The 18,047-nt window shown below is 57.0% G+C and overlaps 2 protein-coding genes across 4 annotated transcripts in view; one reads left to right on the top strand and one right to left on the bottom strand.

Moving 5' to 3' along the window:
• HDLBP (high density lipoprotein binding protein) overlaps positions 1-5,241 on the top strand; it is a 42,183-nt gene extending 36,942 nt beyond the window's left edge. For all 3 annotated transcript variants that reach the window (XM_069791683.1, XM_069791684.1, XM_069791685.1), the window contains exons 26-28: positions 1,314-1,430; positions 1,895-2,023; positions 2,770-5,241. In XM_069791683.1, the coding sequence (XP_069647784.1) occupies positions 1,314-1,430; positions 1,895-2,023; positions 2,770-2,856 (333 nt within the window). In that variant the 3' untranslated portion in view covers positions 2,857-5,241. The remainder of the gene's footprint in view (positions 1-1,313; positions 1,431-1,894; positions 2,024-2,769) is intronic.
• Positions 4,127-14,572, bottom strand: ANO7 (anoctamin 7). The gene is given in 26 exon segments (XM_069793036.1): positions 4,127-4,377; positions 5,472-5,661; positions 6,220-6,312; positions 6,442-6,561; positions 6,665-6,755; positions 7,228-7,370; positions 7,781-7,986; positions 8,222-8,373; positions 8,472-8,572; positions 8,706-8,760; positions 9,176-9,287; positions 9,862-9,964; positions 10,056-10,154; positions 10,448-10,585; positions 10,673-10,816; positions 11,110-11,203; positions 11,438-11,528; positions 11,917-12,084; positions 12,177-12,233; positions 12,236-12,284; positions 12,603-12,660; positions 12,786-12,922; positions 13,268-13,375; positions 13,663-13,820; positions 14,329-14,395; positions 14,483-14,572. Coding segments are annotated over 26 exon segments (3,075 nt in total).
• Positions 14,573-18,047: the final 3,475 nt, after the last annotated feature.

The raw sequence follows: 18,047 nt of genomic DNA, 5'->3' as shown, positions 1-18,047 counted from the left end.
TTCACATCTTGTGGTCCTTGTGTCTTGTGCCTGTTGAGCACCTTGAGCTGGAACAGGCACAAAAGAAAAGCCAGTGCTGTCCTGCTCACCTCCAGCTCTGTCACCACAAGCATGTGAGCAGAATCCCTGGGCCACGGTAGCCTGGTGTGCCCTGGGCAGCTGGGCTATCTGGACACCACACCCAGACACCAGCTGAAGCATCCCCACATGACCTCAGCTGTGAGTCACCCTTCTTATGGGAGCCAGGCAGGGAGAAGGCTGAGCTCTTCCTGTCTTGCTGGAACACAGCCAGAAGAGGAACCTGGAAATGCTTCCTTGGTGCTCTGGGTTAGCCCTGCAAACAGCAGTGAGCCCTGTCCCTCTGTGCAGCCCTTTTGGTGGGTTTCTTGGAGACAGGGTCCCAGATGCCCTTCAAAGGGAGGAGCTGGTTATGTCAGCTACTCCAGTTACTGGAAGTGGACAGCCAGGCCTGTTGCTGGGACGCTCTGGGAGGAGACTGTGCCCAGACCCCCTCAGCTTGAGCTTAACTCAAGGAAATCCTCTGGATTTCTTTGTCTCTCTAGGCCACTGTTGATTCGCTTGACTTTGGGAATCTTGACACACTCTCAGGGCTCCAGATTTCGCAAAGTCCGCTGACTCTGGGAAGGGCAGGGACCTTTGCCCCTGACAGCATGTGGCAGCAGTAGTGTGCTTTACCACAGGGGCAGTAGTGAATGTGAATCCAGAGTGATGAGGCTTTGGAGACTTGCATCTTGGCTTGGCTCAGTTGTTGAAATAAGCTGTTTGGTTCCCAAATGAGCAGCCCTTGATTTTGGTCCTGTCTTATGTGGCTTCCCTGCACCCATCTGGAAGGCAAGCTGTGAGATTGCTCAGTGGCTGTGTATGGGGTACACTAAGCCAGCTCCATAAAGTGATTGTCAGCCAGGATTACCCTATCTGTGGAGGAGACAGGAAGCTTATTGTGCTTCATGCTAATGGCTTGATGGTGAAAATGCTTGCAGCAGTGTGAGGATACTGTCTGGAAATGCAGCCCTCTTCTGCCTCTACTGCAAGTGCTGCACAGAAAGCAGTGGGCCTCTCAGCAGTGAGAACAGCAGAGGCTGAAGATGGGTCATTACTGCAGGCTCTGTTCTGCCAGGCTTCAGGGCCAGGTATGCCAGTGCACCCCACAGCGTCTGAACTATGGAGGTCCTAAACAGACTTGCAGTAGTGACAGATCAGGGCTTTTCTGTGAATCTGATGATGAGGGTCATGGGGAGTCTGTGGCTTTTCACATGTGCAGATGTAAGTCCCGTCCTGTTCTTGCGTTGCAGGTGGATATTCGCTTTCCCCAGAGTGGAGCTCCTGACCCCAACTGTGTGACTGTGACAGGACTCCCTGAGAATGTGGAAGAAGCTATCGATCATATCCTGAACTTGGAGGAGGAATATGTAAGTGTTCAGCAAATCTGTGCAGGGGCTTAGCAAGGATTTCCTCTGCCACAGAACTGGATGACTGAAGTATCTCCATGTGGTATTTTCTACCACTGCATTGGAGAACTCGAGCCCTGTGCAGGTGGCAGTTGGTCCTCATCTGCAACTGTCCCTCAGACCAACTGGGCGCAGAGCCCCAGGCTGTGCTCTGCGAAGCAGTGCAAGGACTGGCCCCACTGCCCAGGAGAGGACAGTGAATGAGAATGCTGGGACACCGCCAGGATGTGCACATGCTTGCCTTGCTGCAGCTTGCATCAGTTAGGAGTTGGTGGCCCTCAGACTAGTGCAGAAACAATGTGTTCAGTCATTGTAGAATGGACCATTGGACAGGTTGCAGCATGGTGAGGTGGTGGCAGGAAGGTGTGTTATACCAGCTTGAGGAACTATCAAGATCCCCCCCTAACTGGGCCATGTCACTGCAGCTTGCAGATGTGGTGGACAACGAGGCAATGCAGGTGTATATGAAGCCCTCTTCACATGAAGAGTCCAAGGCCCCATCCAAGGGCTTTGTGGTGAGAGATGCCCCCTGGGCCACTGTCAACAATGAAAAGGTGAGTGCTGCTTCTGCTACAGGCCTGGGGGCACAGGGTGTGTGGCAGCCTCTGCCAAGGACTTACTCTGAGGTCTGGCCCTCCTATCTCGGATGGGGAAACAGAGCACTCTCCCTCTCTTGGTGGCAGAGAAAGCAGTGAAGGGCCCTCCTGCTCTTTGTGGCCTCTGCAAGCTGAGAGAGGGTCTGGGCTCTGCCTCGCCAGCTTCCAAAGCACTGCTGTCTTATTTCTTCCAAATGTCTTGCCCACACTGACTACCTCACTGTGGAGCTGTTGGGGAATGGGGGACCCTTACCAGAAAGTGTTCTGCCAGGTCTTGTTGTTTTTTAGGGGTAGGGACGAGGCCCTGGGACTTCTCACTCTTCTGCTGCAGCACAGAACTGGCTCAATGTTTGCAGCTGTGTTCTGGCTGGGAGCAGCGAGCTGAGACATGTGGCAGCTCTCTCCTCAGCTGCCCTGGCGCTGCTGCAGGACTGGCCTGACCCCACTCCAGTGACCGAGTTACTGAGGTTGGACCCTCGGAGCCCTTGATCCGCCTGCCATTTGCTCCTATTTGCACCCTCCTAAATGTCATCTCTAGATGGCTTGACTGTCCACCCTGGGCAGTCCTAAGGACATAATGATCCTTTTCAGCCCTCACCCATTGTCTCTACTCATGGGACATCAGAAATGCTGCTTAGCTCAGGGGCGCACCGTGCAGGTTCACAGGGCAGGAGCTTAACTTGTTCCCTTTTTGTTTGCTCTAGGCCCCTGATATGAGCAGTTCTGAAGACTTCCCCAGCTTCGGGGCTCAAGTGGCCCCCAAGACTCTTCCCTGGGGACCCAAACGATAATGACCTGGAAGCAGAAACTCCTCCAGCCCGCTGACCTGACACTAACCTGCCACAAATACTTCCTGTCTGAAATCTGACCCAGCGGCTGGAGCACAAGTCAATTGCCCCAAGAGGTCTCCTAATGGTGTCTGGAGTGCTAGACCCCATCCTGCTCCCCTCAGCTATCACCGTGGCTAGGACCCACCCTCATCTCTTGATGGATATTCTTTCCTCTTTGGAACAAGACTTCCACTCAGATTCAAACACTAAATGTGTGTGTTTTTGTTAGAAACTTCATAATTGACTCAAAGTGGCTAAGATTTGCAGCTTCCCAAGCGCTAGCAGAGCAATCTGCTCTTTTGAGCATGTCTTACTAGGCATTCTCGCCTTCATTAGGAGACCTCCTTTACTGTGGCTAGGAATCTACTTCCTGTCTCATGACCTCAGGAAATAAATTTCCTTGACTTTCTAAAGCCAAAACGTTTGCCCTCTTTCCTTTGTGTTTATCCCAGGCCTTACCTTACCTTTGTAGAGTGCAATCAACTTTTTTCCTTTTAACTGCCAAAAACTCATTTAATGCTGATAGCTGACTGTGGGGAGAGCTTAAAATAATCTAAAAGGTCAGAAACTTGCTTTTTAAAGGAACAAAACCTTCAATAGGCTGTAGAGGCAGCAGAGATGGAAGGGACCAGAACAACGTATGGCTACCCTGGTCAGGTAAACACCTCTGAGTGCAGCACGTAGTGAGCGCGCCCCTGCACCACACCAAGCACAGCCCCAGCCTGCACGCTTGACGAGTCTTCCAGCGCGTGATGACAGACCCTGCTCCTAGTTCCCTGCGCTCCCTCATTCGCCCTTCCCAACAGCCAACAGTGTGAGCAGGCAGGCGCGCCAGCACTTGAAAATATTACCGGGTGGGACAGATTTGGGTCGGCCAAGGTTGCTGCGGTGGCATGGCCCAGGAGAAGCTGGTGGGAAGCACAGCCTTGAGAAGCTGTAGTCCTCTGCTAGCACTGCAGCTTCTAGGTATGAGCGGTAGGGCTACCTATTACTATTGCCTTCTTTCTACCTCAAAAGTCAGTATGATGGTGGCCTCTCAGTATAAGTGGGTAAGCAGCTGTTCCAGCTCTTGCCCTGGCACCCAGAGCAGAAGCGTGGAGGAGAAGCAAGAGGAGCCTTTTGTCTCCAGTGGCTGTGGGAGCTCCTCCGGAGGGAAGCTGAGCACGGTGACAATGAGGCAGGCTGTGAATCAGAGAGAGCTGTAGGACTGCTTGCTGAGCTAGAACAGGGCTCAGCCCCAAGGCCGTAGGTGCAGCCTTGCCACAGCCTTCAGCTGCATAGGTTGTGAGTCAGGCTTCTGCTCTGATGGCATTGGGGGGCTGATGGCATGGTGCCTTGAGCCCTCCCCGAGGCCTCCATCGTATGGGTAGTAGAGGGTGATCCATGCTCTGTACTCTGGGCCGCTTGCACCTAGGCCCTGCCACGGCTCGCTCAAAGGGGGCTGTGTCCAAGCTCCTCCAGCCAGTAAGAGGAAAACCACGTCTTTGTGGAGGGAGGCAAGGAGCGTGGGATTTCTGTGTTCCCTCCTTCCCCTGCCTCAGTCCTACAGAGGTTGTAGTCTGAGCCATTCCTCTATCCCAGCTGCTTCAGCTCTTGTCCCTAGCCTCTCTTCTCTAGTGCTGCTTTCGGAGCAAAGGCCCAAAACTCTGGCAGGCTGAGCCCAGCATTCTTGCCTTTCCCTCTGTCTGGCAGGCCTGACATGCTGATGCTTCTTCCCGTGCCAGCTCTTCTTGGAAGAGGCTGCTATGCAGAAGTTGAACCAAAACCTCACAGTGCTCTCCTTAAGTTTGAGAAATGACTGAAGCTGACTATGGCCCGTTGCAGGGCACCTGGCTGCCCCTGAAGGACAGGGTGGCCTTTCTTCCAGCACGGGAGACAGGGTGGGTCAGGCAGAACTAGGGTGACACCTTCCCATCTGCGTCTGTCAGAAAATGGTTATTACCCCTGTAGCTTAGGTCTGTCCTACATCACTGAGCCTATCACCCCCCTCTTCCTCTTTAATGCCCCCGCCCCCCCCCCCCATGCCCTCACCAGTTGCACAGCTAGGCTTGAGTTACATTTGGGGCGCCACCATCTAGGCTCGTGCCCCACAGCCCGACCCTCCACTCTAAAGAAGGTCATGAAGTGATTGTACCTAGTACTGTCCCCCCACCACCCTCCTTCCGCAGCAGACTGTGGCATGTGTCCATTTCCTCTCTTTGACGTCTTCCATATTGTACGTTTCCATAGCAATGATCCCTTGGCCTTAACTTTGGAATTTGGAGACTATATGCAAACATGTAAAAAGGCTCATGAGTATGGATGACACTGGAATTTTATAAATTCTAAAATAAAACCTGAAACAGCTTGGAGTGTCACGGATATTATTTCTACTGGTGGGTTGAGATCCAAGGCAGCCCTTGCTTGGCTGGGTTTAGCCCAGTTTGAGGAGTTGCAGCTTGCATGCATGAGCCTCTGCTGCGGTGATGCCCTTGCTGAAGCGAGACTTGCGCAACAAGCGGCTGGGTCAAGGGAGGAGGTGAGAGCAGCACCGGGCAGTGGTGGAGGCTGCGCCCTCCTTGCGGGGAGCCACTGACCTGCTCGCACCCAGGGAGGTGGTTCCAGGGACGCTGCCAGCATAGGGGAGGAGAAGGCGGCACCAGCCATGGTCTTTTTGCTCACCTCCTCCATAACCAGAGCCTGCCTTCTGCGACTGGCACTGCCGCACAGCACCCACCAGCCGCGGCCAAGCTCCTGCTCTCCGATAGACGAAGCTTGGCTCAGGGGCTGCCGTGTTGGACGGTCACAGCATGCCTCTCAAGTTCACCCGCTGTATCCATAGCTCTCCCCCTCCCACCAGCAGCTCAGCTGTTCCCACTGTACCTGCTGGTGCTGGCAGGAGCAAACCCTCCAGCTGTGGTTACTTCCAGCACAGGTGGAGGCAGGAGGGGCAAGAGTCGGTGCAGGAGGCTGTAGCCCTACCTTCGCCCGCCCCGAGTGGCAAGTGGAGCTGCGGTTGCACTGACCAGCGGTGCGGTTGCTGTGGGCAGGCGCTGCCCTGCGCTAGCTGAGCACAGCCCAGGGATATGGTGTGGCCAGCCTCCTTTAATTGGCTCCGTGCCAGGTAGTTTACACAGTGGTGGAGTTACCTTGCAGTAACACCAGTGAGCTTGGACAAACACCCAGCACCAGCTGCATCCCTCCCTGCCTTTAGCAGTAGCCGTCCCCAAGTGCCCGTGTGCCAGCTGGGCAGGGAAGCCATGCCTGCTGCCCCACGGCTCCAGGCTGGTCAGCAGCCCTTCAGTCCCGGCACCGTGCCACGGGCCTTGGGGCATGCTGCGGCACCCAGCTGCTGGCGAACTGCTCCGTTTCCCAGTCCCTGCCTGCGGCCAGATCTGTGACACTGGCCTTGCTTGTCTCCCGTCTCTCCAGAAGGACCTGAACCACAGAAAAAGGGAGCCGAGGTTTGCACTAGTAGGAGCTGCCGCCTTGCTTGCCTGTGGCTCTGCGCAAGTTTAAAGCAAAAAAGGCTTTAAAGGAGGAGGCAGAGGAGCTGCCACAGCCCACCTTGTTCTCAGCCAGGGCCTCCTTGGCCAGGTACCATTCACGCTTCACCTTGACCTCCACGGACTCAGGAATGTCAGGTACCAGCCACGCAATCACACATCCAATAAAGAAAACCACATGCTAGAAGTGAGCGGGGACGCGCAGGTTCGCCAAGGTGGCAGGTCCTCACCCCCCGCCCAAGCACTGTGCCATGGGCCACCCTGCAGGGCTCGGCAGCTGCTACCTCAAACACGATGATGAAGCCCAAGCGTACAGCCAGCAGCTGCCAGTAAGTCAAGGTCAAGTTGCCATCCCGGTCCCTAAACGCTCTGTATCTGTGGGACCAAAGTGCAGTTGTTGCTGCCTCTGTCCCTTTCTTGGTGAGTGTCACCATTGCGCATTGCTGCTGGTGCTCTTTGATCACGGCTCCCAGCCCGGTGTGCTAGCCCTGGGCCAGCCTCAGCCAGGACCCAGGCGGCTGCAGGTAGCCCAGCTCTGGGGAACTTTGTTCTTTGCAAAAGCACCTCCCTCCATGACCAGGGATCTTTTGCTTCAGCCCCAGGACCAGGGTCGGCAAGCGACTCCCCACCCCCCAGCTGCCCCCCACACGGGCACATTCAGCGCATGCTCAGCCCTGGGATGAGCGAGGGCCCCAAGGGTCTCAGGACTAAGTGGGTGGACAACCTGGACCTGACTAAAGGCCACTGTGCTAAACAAAACAATTGCTGTGGTGGTGGCAGAGAAAACCAAATCCAAGCATAAGCAAACAAGGAGAGGAGCCAGACGAGGCAGGAGGGTGGTTCTCACCTGCACATGGTGTTGCTCTACAGGACAAAGTCCCATGGTGCATATGCCAAGGTGAAGTTCACATAGCCGTGCAGGCTGCTTTCATGGACATACTTGTAGTACACATGGGGCAGGAAATCAGAGGTGAAGGTGATGAGGAAGGCCTGGGAGCAGGGAGATGTGCTGCAGCAGGTCCTGCAGCCGGGGGACACCCCATTGCCACCGGCAGGACCTTCTCCACACCCTGTGCTCCTGAGGTGGCTTTCTGCCTGTCTTTGCCCTCAGCCTGACAAACAAGACATGAAAGCTGCTTGGTCTTAGCAGCAAGCTGCTCATGGCCGCTGTGTCCTGCTCTCACCCCTCGGTTAAACCCAAGCAGGGCCACATGCCCCGGAGGGTGACGGTTTCCCACTGCCCGTGACTGGAGCTGTGCCTTCTGCAAAGGTCGACCCACTCCAGGCACTGCAGCTCCCCTCGTCACTCAGCATCCTGCAGTGGCCAAACGAGTTTTTCCCCCCTAATTCCCCTACTCTGCTTGCAGCCCCCTCACCACCTGTCTGCCCACCCAGCATACGTTGCTGATGATGGCCAGGTGAGCGATGGCCTCCAGGATGGAGAACCAGATGCCGATGCCCTGTGCCCACTCAGCCACAGGCCGCCGGTAGTCACAGACAAACTTGTGAGCATCCAGGCGGATCTCCACCCAGTTGTTGAGCAAGGCAAAAAGGGGTGCCAGGGGACAGGCTGCCACAAAGATGGTGATGAAACTGAACTGCAGGACTGGGAGGAAGAGGAGGAGGAGGTTGAGAGATGGCAGCAGCAGCTGTGGCATCTCCCAGCCCTGTGCTGCGGGGAGCAGGGCAGCCCTTCTCCCTCCAGCACCCGCAGGCTGCTCAGGGCAAAAGCTCCTGCAGCTGGTCCCTTCCTCCAGGGAGCTCCTGCAGCTCCTGCCTTTCCCCGCCGGCTTTCTCTCTCCCAGCGCTTCAGCCCTCCCCAACCCAAGGCTGGTCCCTACCCATCTCCAGGTGCTCGTCAAACAGCCCCTCGAACACCAGCAGCTCCTGGTCCATCACCCAGGGCACCTGCTCCACCAGGACCGACTCCCCCTCCTTGCCTGCTTTCTTGGGGGAGAGGAGCTTGTGCTTGTGCCACCAGCACTTCAGCTTTCTGGGGAAACAAGAGGGGCCGTGTCTCCCACTGCAGCCTGCCAGCACCTCTCAACAACCCCTCGGTAGAGCCCTGAAGCCTGGCAAGCCCCAGTGTACTCAGGGATGGCCACCTCCTGCACATTGTTGATGATCTGCTTCCTCACCATGATGACCAGCAGCTCCTGCGCCAGCTCGATGAAGCACCCACCTGGGCTGCACTGCGGGGAAAGGGGCCCTCAGCCTGCTGGGTCCAGCACACAGGGATGGGAGAACCCTGAGCACAGGAAGGCATCCCTGCAGCACGCACCGGCTGGGGCGGCCGCCTCGGTGTCTCTCCCGCCCAGCACTCACCTCCTCGTGGTGGACCCCCAGAAAGCTCAGGTAGTTCCCAGGGTAGCCAATGAACCTGCAGGAGCCACAGCAAAGCCATGAGCTGGGACCCCAGGCGCTGAGCCCAGGGATGCATCTGGAGTGGCCCCAGGGAAGGAAGGGCTTTTTGAGGTTCACCCAGAGCCCTCTTCTCCCTCACCAAGGGGTACAAAAGGGCTGGCAGTGGGTGCCTCTGATGGAAAGGGTCCCCCAGTCCCAGACTGGGACCAGCTGCACCAGTTAGCCCACAGCAGGCTGGCACTGCCCTCGTTACCAGGTGTCCCATGGCCCTGTGAGGGCTCCCACTCTCTGATGGGACCGTCCCTCCCTGCCACAGTGCTCCTTGCCCATGATGGCAGCAGCACTTCCCCATCCTTCAGCCATGCAAAGCCTGGAGGCCTGGGGTGCTGCAGGAGATGGGGGAGACCCCCTGCTCCTCCCAACGTCCTTACTTGCCCTTGAAGAAGGCGATGTAAATGGGAGAGGAGTAGAAGGTGACAAACTGGAAGACAAGCACTTTGAAAGTGAAGGCATCCTCATAATTGGTCTGGGTGCGCTGCATCTCTGGCAGGGGGAAGCACAGGGACATGGCCCTACACTGCTCCAGGATGCTCTTCCACATCATAGCCAAAGTTACCCCACATCCCTTGACTCTAATCAGCCCCCACAGCACAGGGTCCCCAAACCTGCTGTGGTACCCGTGAAGGCACCTGCCACTTGTGCAGTGTCTGGAGACATCCATCTGCTTTGCACCAAAAAATAATCTTCCTCCTCTCCACTCAGTACAAACAGGCTTTGTGTCTCATTAAATACAACAAAAATATCCCACATGCTTTTCTCCCCCAGACCTCAAAAGTCAGCTTGAATATTTTCATTGAAATCCCCCAGAAAAGCTTGAGCAGAAGTTAAACCTAACACTTTTTTTTTTCTGTTGCCAAAACACTTTTCAGTGAAGGTCTTATTTTCCCAGTTCTCCTCTCCTCCATAGCCATCACCCTCTTGAGTGTCAGCCAGCCTTCCCTCCAAGGCTGTGGATAGAGCTCCTGTCCCAGCAGCAAGCTCACTGTGTTTGGTGCTCTGCCCTTACTCACCACTCCTTCCCATCACCATCTGACTTGCAGGGCCCTTGCCAGCTTACCCCACTTGGTGAGGAAATGAGCCAGGGAAATATAGATCTTGGAGAGGATGAGGATGAAGATGAGGTTCACCACTGAGCCGGTGATGCTGGTGATGCAGGATGCCTACAGGGAGAAGCCACATGCAGAGCACAGAGGGTGGTGAGCAAGCCCAGCAAGTGAAGCAGGTCTGAGAGTGGCTCTAGCCACCTCTTACCAAAGCCACAGACCAGAAGTACCCCGAGCTGGAGAGAAGGATGGCAACCACTGCTCGGTAGAGGAAAATGGAGACCATGAACATCACCACCATGGCAATCTGCAAACACAGCACGTGGGGTATGAGCAGCTTGTGACGGGAGGGAAAACTCCACCATTAATCCAGGGCACTACAAGTCCCAGGGGAGCTCCAGGGCAGGCAGCCAAGCCTGGGTGCAGCGGGGTGCAGGCTGAGCTGGTGGAGAGCCACAGGTTCCACCATGGACCAGGGACACCTATGTTCATCCTCAGCTTAACCCATGCTCTCTTACCCCAAACTGATCCCATCGCACCACGTCCCGCTGCCCTGGGACAGACGCTGGGCAGATGCTGCTCCAGCCCCTGCTATCTTACCATCATTGTAATGACCATTGAACCAGCCAAAATCCGTTGGAGGCGTCTGCGCTTGGGGAAATATGGCTCCTCTGCCGCCATTATAGGGTTTATTATCATCATGGGAGCCATGGCTGCAAACTGGGGCCGCAGCCGTTCCTCGGAAAGAAGGGGAAAGGCATCAGGGGTGCCTGGTGGCTTTGGTCCATGCAATTTTGGAAGGTGCTGCAGAGGGCCAGACCCCACCTCGATGTCCTCAAACTCAGAGCAGTCCCAGTGGTGAGCCAGGGACGTATTGGTCCACTTCCAGAACTCCAGGAACAGCACTGCCCACAGGGACACGAAGGTGCTGAAGAAGATGGTCCTGCCATGGTCAAAGAGCCGTCCTGCCTGTGGGCAGAGTGGGGCTGAGGGATAGGCAGGAGACCAGGCAGGGCAGCGGGGGGCTGCCCTCTGCACAGCTGCCATGGTCCTCGGTGTGCCCAAGCCATGGGGCAGGCAGGGAAGAAAGGTAGAAGGGGCCGCCTGGGAGCCTTTGCCAGGGAGGGAGAAGTGGGAAGATGGGTGGGAGAGGAAGCTCCGGGGCAGTAGGGACCAAGGGCAGGAGGCAGACTGGGACAGGACAGGCTAACGCTGGGGTGGAGATCTCCACCCTGGCCTTGAGCTGCCCTCCAGGACCTCACCATGAACTTCCTGCAGATTTTGGAGAGCTGCCAGTAGGGACAGGTCTTGCAGAGGGGACACATCCAGTACTGCTCTTCGCTCGCACAGATCTGCCTACGGGCAAGGAAGGAGCACCAGCAGCCTGTCAGGGCTTAGCCTTTCCCACTGCTCCCCGTTGGACCATTCACTGGCAGTTTTGCACCAAGTGCTGCGGTCGAGCCCCAGCAACCAGCCAGCACCAGCACATTCAGGGGTGCAGGCAACCCCCTACCCTCCTCCCCACCGCCCCAGGTGCGAAGGGAGCATGGCCCCGGGGAAGGTTGCGAGTGGGGAGGTCGGGGCACTTACTTAGGTACATCATTGATCATCAGGAAAATGCCAGCAATGAACACCACCGTCCCCACCACCGCGGCAGGCAAAAGCCATCCTATGCAGAAGCCTGGAGACAGCAGGGACGGGGAGCATGAGTCCTGCAGGCCTCCGTCATGGCCACCAAGCCAAGAGCGGCTCAAGCCACCAAGGATGACACCTGTCCAAGTGCAGCATAGCACCAGCCTAAAACCACACAGGGTTTGGAGGACCTGAGCATGGACCCGGAGCTGCAAAGTACCCGTCAGGCTCTACCTAGTCCTTTTAGGACACATGGGGCATGGCTTGTGGTGCCACCACTCACTGCCCTTGAAACAGAGAGCATTCCAGGTCAGAGCTGCATCTGCATCCCAGAGCAGCCAGGAGCTGCTGCCCACAGCCCCTTACCCCGCACCAAGAGGCCGAGGGAGCCATTCCCTGGGAGAGCCGAGGGCTGCTCTGGAGCAGGCAGGACTCACCCAGCCAGGCGAAGTAGAAAGCAACCTTCTCCCCAAAGTACTTGCGGACATCATCCAGCGGCTGGTACTTGCTCCACTTCCCTCAGCTGGCCCAGTACTGGAAGAGGACTTGGCGCTGGCTGAGGCTGCTGGCAGCCAGCTCCCCTGGCCAGAGCTTGTAGGGACCCTGCAGGGAGAGGCAGGGGGTGGGCGAGGGGCTGGCCAGGGGTGCATGGCCAGCTGGTCAGCACAGCTCCCTGGGGGATGGCAAGGGCTTGTCTCGTGCAGTGGGAAGGCAGCAGCAAAGACATTCTCGCTCAGCAGCCGGTCCACACCCCCTCCTGCTCCCCGGAGTGGTCGTACTGTGTTTTGGCCAGGATCTCGTAGACCTGCTGGGGCAACACCAGGAGAGGTGAGGGGGGGGACGCAGCCATCCCCTGCGATGGGGAGAAGGGTCCCCACCACCAGTCGGCTTTTCTGCTACCAGCTCCAAGCCTGATTCCCAGATGCTGAATGGCAGGAGGAGGGTTTCCACCCAAGCCTTTTAATCCCCCCTGGAGTTATTAGCACACAGCAACCCAGTCTGGGACCTTTGAGACCATGACAACACATGACAACATATCCACTCACAGCACTTCTTCCCCAGACCCCACAGCCTACCTGGGACTGGGGAAGAGAAGCCGTAGTGGCCCCACAAAAGTGCTCACAATTTGGTGCCACTGGGTAGTGGAGAAGAAGGTGTCCTGCTCATTGCTTCCCAGGAACCTGGAAGGGTGTGGAGGAGCAGCTCAGCAGAGCCTGGTGCTTGGCAGGGGAGTGTGGCACCCCCTCCCTGCCATGCCCGCCAGATGGGGACCACCTCCTGACACGGGCCCTCCTGGGGTGCTCACCAGCGCAGCTTGTTGGCCTTGAAGGGGCATGTGTATTAGTCCAGCGGCAGGTTGGGAACCTCCTGGGCCATCAGGTTGGGGATGCCCAGCCGCTGCAGCGCGTTGGCCAGCCAGTTGGAGGTCTGTCTGGGCGGTGCCTGCATGGACAGTGGAAACATCTCAGGAGGAGGGAGTGGGATCAAGATGGCAGCCAAGCTGGGAAGGAATAGTGCCTGGGCTGTGCCGAATGCAGGAGCCTGCTCTTTGAGGGCCGGGGAAGGAGGGGATGGGGCGCTGGAGGAGAACTTCAGAAGGGGAATGAGGTGGGATCCCATAACTGTGCATGGGACAAGACTGGTGACAGGGGACTGCTGGGTACACTGGAAAGCAAGGAGGCATCAGAGACCCACAGCAAGCACCTGCCCAGCCTGTCACCCAGAGTGGGATACCTGGGAGCACTGGGGGCACCATCCCCAGTAAGCTTGGGCACCGCAGCCCCTCACCTGCAGTGGCACATGGAGCTGGAGCTCCTCAGCGTAGTAGCAGAGCACGCTCCAGGGCGCACTCAGAAGCAGGTAATGCACCACCTTCTTCTCCATGTGGGTCATGTGCTGTTGGGACAAGAGGACCCCAGCAGACATGAGGCTGCTGGCACCAGTACAGTCCCCACAGGAGGCACCAGGGTGATTCCACGCTGGTGTGGATCAGCCTGGCAGAGCTGACCCGGTGGAGAAGAGCACAAGCATATCCCACCCCATGCTCTAGCTTGGCTGCCCGCAAGCCCAGGCTCCCCTCCTGTGTGAGGGCCCCCACAGCATGGCATCCCTCTGCCCAATTCACAGAGCAAGGCTGCGGTTATCACAGGGGGGTAGAAATTCGAGGTCAGTTCCCCAGGTACCTTTTCCATGTGGATCCCAGCAGCATGAAGCTCATCCCGAAACTTCTTCCGCCAGGTCCTGTGGATGGTGGCAGATCTCTCCTGCAAGTCCCTGTTCTTGCGGCTGTCCTGCTGCCCGCTCAGCTCCCAGGGAACAGTTTCCCACACCAGGACAAAGTCTGTGGCAAGGAAAGTGAGCTCATGCCCACCCCACGGCCAGGAAGGGCAGCAGATCCCCAAGCCATCCCTGTCCTGTGTGTCCCTCTCCTGCAGGACTTGGTGCTCTCATGGGGCTGGGTGTTGTCTTGTGATTAAAGCAAGGAATCGAGGGAAGGACATGCTTGGTCTGGAAGGGGCTACCAGCCACCTCGCTTGGGTATTTCTAGCATGGGAGGTAGGAAGCTAGAAGACCCTATTAACATGAGTTAAGGATGGCAGCTGTCTTGCAGAAGGTAAAGGCTTGAGCATCCGAGCAGGGCAGTGCCTGCCATGGCTTGCAAGAGGTCTGACGCCTTCTGGATGTGCTGTACAGACCAGCTGCGGTCAGCAGGACCTGCTGCTGCCAGGTCCAGCCATGGAGCCCGGGGGCTTTCCCCATCCTCCTCAACGCAGTGGGCCCCATCCAGCCCCAGCCTTCTCGCCAAGATGGAGAGGAACCAACCTCAAAGGCCAGCCTTTCTCCCTCACCTATCCTCGTACAGCCATCGCTGAAGACTTTGGCTGTGCTCTTCTGGTCCAGGGCTGCGTCTCTGGGCTGGAAGTAAGTAAGGCATACAGGGCGATGAGAGCAGCGATTCCCCAGGCAGCTCAACTGTGAGGGGGACAGACTGCAGCCACCTACCTGGGGGATTTTGATGGCTTCCTCACTCAGACTGCCATAGTGAGCGCCTCTGCCATCCTGCCCCACCAGGCTGCAGTGGGCATCATCCATGGTCCTCCTCTGCTGCATGGCAAACCTTCATGCCCCCTCCTCCTGGTGCTGAGAAGCAGACCCAGGCAACTGGCGCCCGCCCACAGTGCATGGACACCCCCAACCCCACCACCCCTTCCGGCAGTGCTGGAGCTCCAGCACTGGCAATGTGGCCTCGCTTCCTTTGCTGCCGGCCCCTCAGCTCCTGCCCACATATGGTGAGACCTGAGACCCTGCTCTGCCTACCATCAGGAATGCTTCCAGGTGGAAAACAAGGAGATATGAGTGGTCAGCAGCCTTGTGCAGTGTCCTCCCTTCACACCACCACCTAGACCCCCTTCAAGGGCCCCTCTCTTCTACCAACAAGGCCAAAGACATGGCGAGGAACCACCCACCCTTGCACCTTTTCTCAACTGTTGGCTCTGTCACTGTGGGGAAGGACTTTCCACCACCCTCTCCATGGGGTGACCCAGCTCGAAGGCATGTCCACCAGCACGCATGATCCCATGATGGAGAAGCCAGGGACCCCCTCTCCACCCCAGAAACCAGGTCCAGTCCATGCCCAAGCACTCTACGTCCAAAAGATGTTGCAAACTGAGCTCCTCCAGCTCTCAGTTTTGGAACTGGAACACCTCAAGAAGCCAAGGTAGGAGATGGGAACCTCATGCAATGGCTGACACTGGCTGAGACACGTGGAAGTTGAATAATGAGCCAGAAAGCTGCCTTCTGCAGAGGTGAGGGGACTAGGAAGGTGTCACAGCAGCATCAACAGCAGCCTGGCAGGGAGGACATTGCACATGGAGCAAAAGGAAAAAGTTGTTCTTTTCCAGTGCATCCTCCACCTAAAAAAGGAGCCTGGGAATCTCCATGTGTCCTTCATTAACATATTTTGTTATCATGAAGACTGTTACTGACCAGGAGCAAGAGCTGCTGGTTCAGTTTTGTGCTCCTTGAGTCAGATGTTTGTGTTTCAGCTGACTTGGTGGTGCACTCCAAGGATGCTGGATAAAAGCTACCAGCAGCACTGCCAACAGTGAGGACTACACGTTAGCCAGGGGAACCAGCTCTGTCAGTAACAGAGTGGGGTAAATGCATTCCCATTTCTCCAAATCTTTGAAGGGGACTGGCTCAGTTCATTACCACCATCACACAACGTGCCCACAGCTACGGCCTTTTGCACTATGTCTCTGAGTTCGTTGCTAAACAGCAAGGAAATGGAGTTGGCCTTTCTAATGATGTCAGGTTGCTCCTCAGAAATGAGGTGGCTCTTCATCGTTACTTTCAAGACAGGTGGTGTAAAAGAAGAAATGCCAGCCAGCCTCAGTTTCTCAAATCCCCACGTGCTCCTGGCCAAAAGCAAGGCGGACAAAGCCTCCCTTTGCAGAAACCATTGACAACCTGCACCAGCAGAGCTCTTCTGATACAAGAGCTTCTTCTGAGCATCAGTGGAGCAGGAGGAAGACATCTGCTAAGTCCACTTAAAAGCATTAGAAACTCATTCCTCGAAGCAAGGAAGTGATGGGAACAGGCGGGGCCTCTTGCTGCTACAGTAAGGACTGCTTAGTGTGGAGATAAAAGGTGCTGGGACCGTGAAGAGATGTCAAGGTGCCATGAAAAGCCCGAGCTTCTGAATGTTGCACCACCCAAAATGTCCCCAGCTGGGCTCCTGGAAAAGGCCAAGTCCCTCCTGGGAAAAGGGCCCTGCGACCACGCTGTGACAACCCACCAGATAAACCACATGAGGCAACCAGCAAGAAACCCGCACAACAAGATGAAGACGCACCTGAGATAGATAGCAGTGAGCATGAAGTCAGTCATGCTGGGAGGATGTGCTGGGGGCCTGGAAAACCAGGAATGTGCTCGGGAATCAGGGCAGACCCCTGCTGAGCTGGGCAGAAGCGCAGGTACCAACATGCACCCAATTGTCTTCCAGCACCTCAGCCCCCCAGGCACCTTCGGCCAACCCCGTCTAAACTTCCACACCTTGGGCCAAATTCTAGCTTCACTTATACCATTTGCAACTCCTACCAAGTCAAGGGGGTTGCTAGTCAGCACCAAGTTTTGCTAGGTTTGGGTCCTGTGACCTTTCAAAGCCCCGGTCAGACTAGCCAGGAGGGCTGGGGCAATACATGCCAAGCGCAGAATCTCCCTGAGGAAACACACCCATGTCCTGTAAAGCTCTAGGTTGATCTACCCCCTGAAAAGCCTCCATCACGCCCAGAAGTCCTTTTGACATCTGGAGCACATGGGCACGCATCTCTTCTGAGCAAGCAAGTCTGGACCTAGCTCTCTGGAGCACCTGGCAGCAGAGTTCCTTTGGGTGCAGCATCTGGTCATTGCTCCCACCAGACGGTGATAAAAACCTCAGCTGACCTCCACGACAGCCCAAGAAACAGGCACCTTCAAGCCCTGCTTTGGAGCTGGGGAGGGAGAGCGTGGCGGGGAAGCAGCGGCAAGGCCAGGCTGGTGCCGGGGAGCTGGATGAAGGCACAGGGGTCTGCCGCATCCTGCCCTGCTCCCGCAGCTTCCAGTGAGATCCCCAAACCTGCAGCTTTTTCTACCTTACCTGCTGCTAGGGCTCCGGCCGCGCTTGTTCCTCCCACGGCGCCAGATCCGAGCGCCAGCACGGCATGGGGCAAAGGGGTCCTCCCACCCGCCCTACCGCCGCTCTTCACCTGCTTCTCCTCGGGTGGGGAGAGAGCGGGAAGTGCCACCCCGTCACGCTAACGCTAACCCAGCAGTCGACTGCTGCTTCCCGTCTCAGGAAACACCAGGCTCCCCGTGCAAGAGGGGTAGAGCTTGGGGAGAGGAGGAGGAGGGGAGAATGGGTCTGCAAGTACCTTCCTCCAAGCAGCCTGGAGGAGGCCCTGCCTTTGAGCTGGAGGTGGGGACCCGAATGGCCCTGAATAAACAGGGTTCGGCAGAGCTCGGGGCCACGCATGCAACATGCCACGGACAGGCAGCGAGAGGCAGCAGGTTCCCCCCCTGCACCCTGGAGTCCTGTGCCTGGCCAAGGCACAGGGCTTTTGGGTTGCCAGGGAAGCTTTAAGCACCGTGCTCACCTCACACCTGCAAGAGAAAAGTTTCTGCTGGTTTTTGCAACACTGGGGAGGAAAGAGGAAAAAAAACCCAGCTCTGGTTTGCCTCTCAGGTGCTGCCAACCAAGGGGCAGGCTGCCAGCCAGCAGCCCAGGGGACAACATGGGCATGCAACTGTGATGGCCACTGAGCAGCTGACACGCTGGTTTTACAGTCCCCAGGGAGAGCTTGTGGACCCGGGTGGGGGGGCTCAAAGAAACTCACCCCACCAAACACACACACCTGCGGCAGGATGAGGTGAATTGCCCCGGTTCAGCAGCATAGCAGGGTGCAGTTCCCCACCAGCCAAGCCTGGCACCACTCCACCACCTCCAGCAGCTTCTGTGGCATCACAGTCCGAAGCAGAGCTGTGCCAGGTGAGCAAAAGGAACCCAGCCTGCGAAGGGAACCTCCAGAAG

The sequence above is a fragment of the Haliaeetus albicilla genome, chromosome 9, assembly GCF_947461875.1.
Source record: "Haliaeetus albicilla chromosome 9, bHalAlb1.1, whole genome shotgun sequence".
NCBI lineage: Eukaryota > Metazoa > Chordata > Aves > Accipitriformes > Accipitridae > Haliaeetus > Haliaeetus albicilla.
Note: the sequence above shows the minus strand (reverse complement) of the source record. Positions and strands in the feature narration are given on the sequence as shown.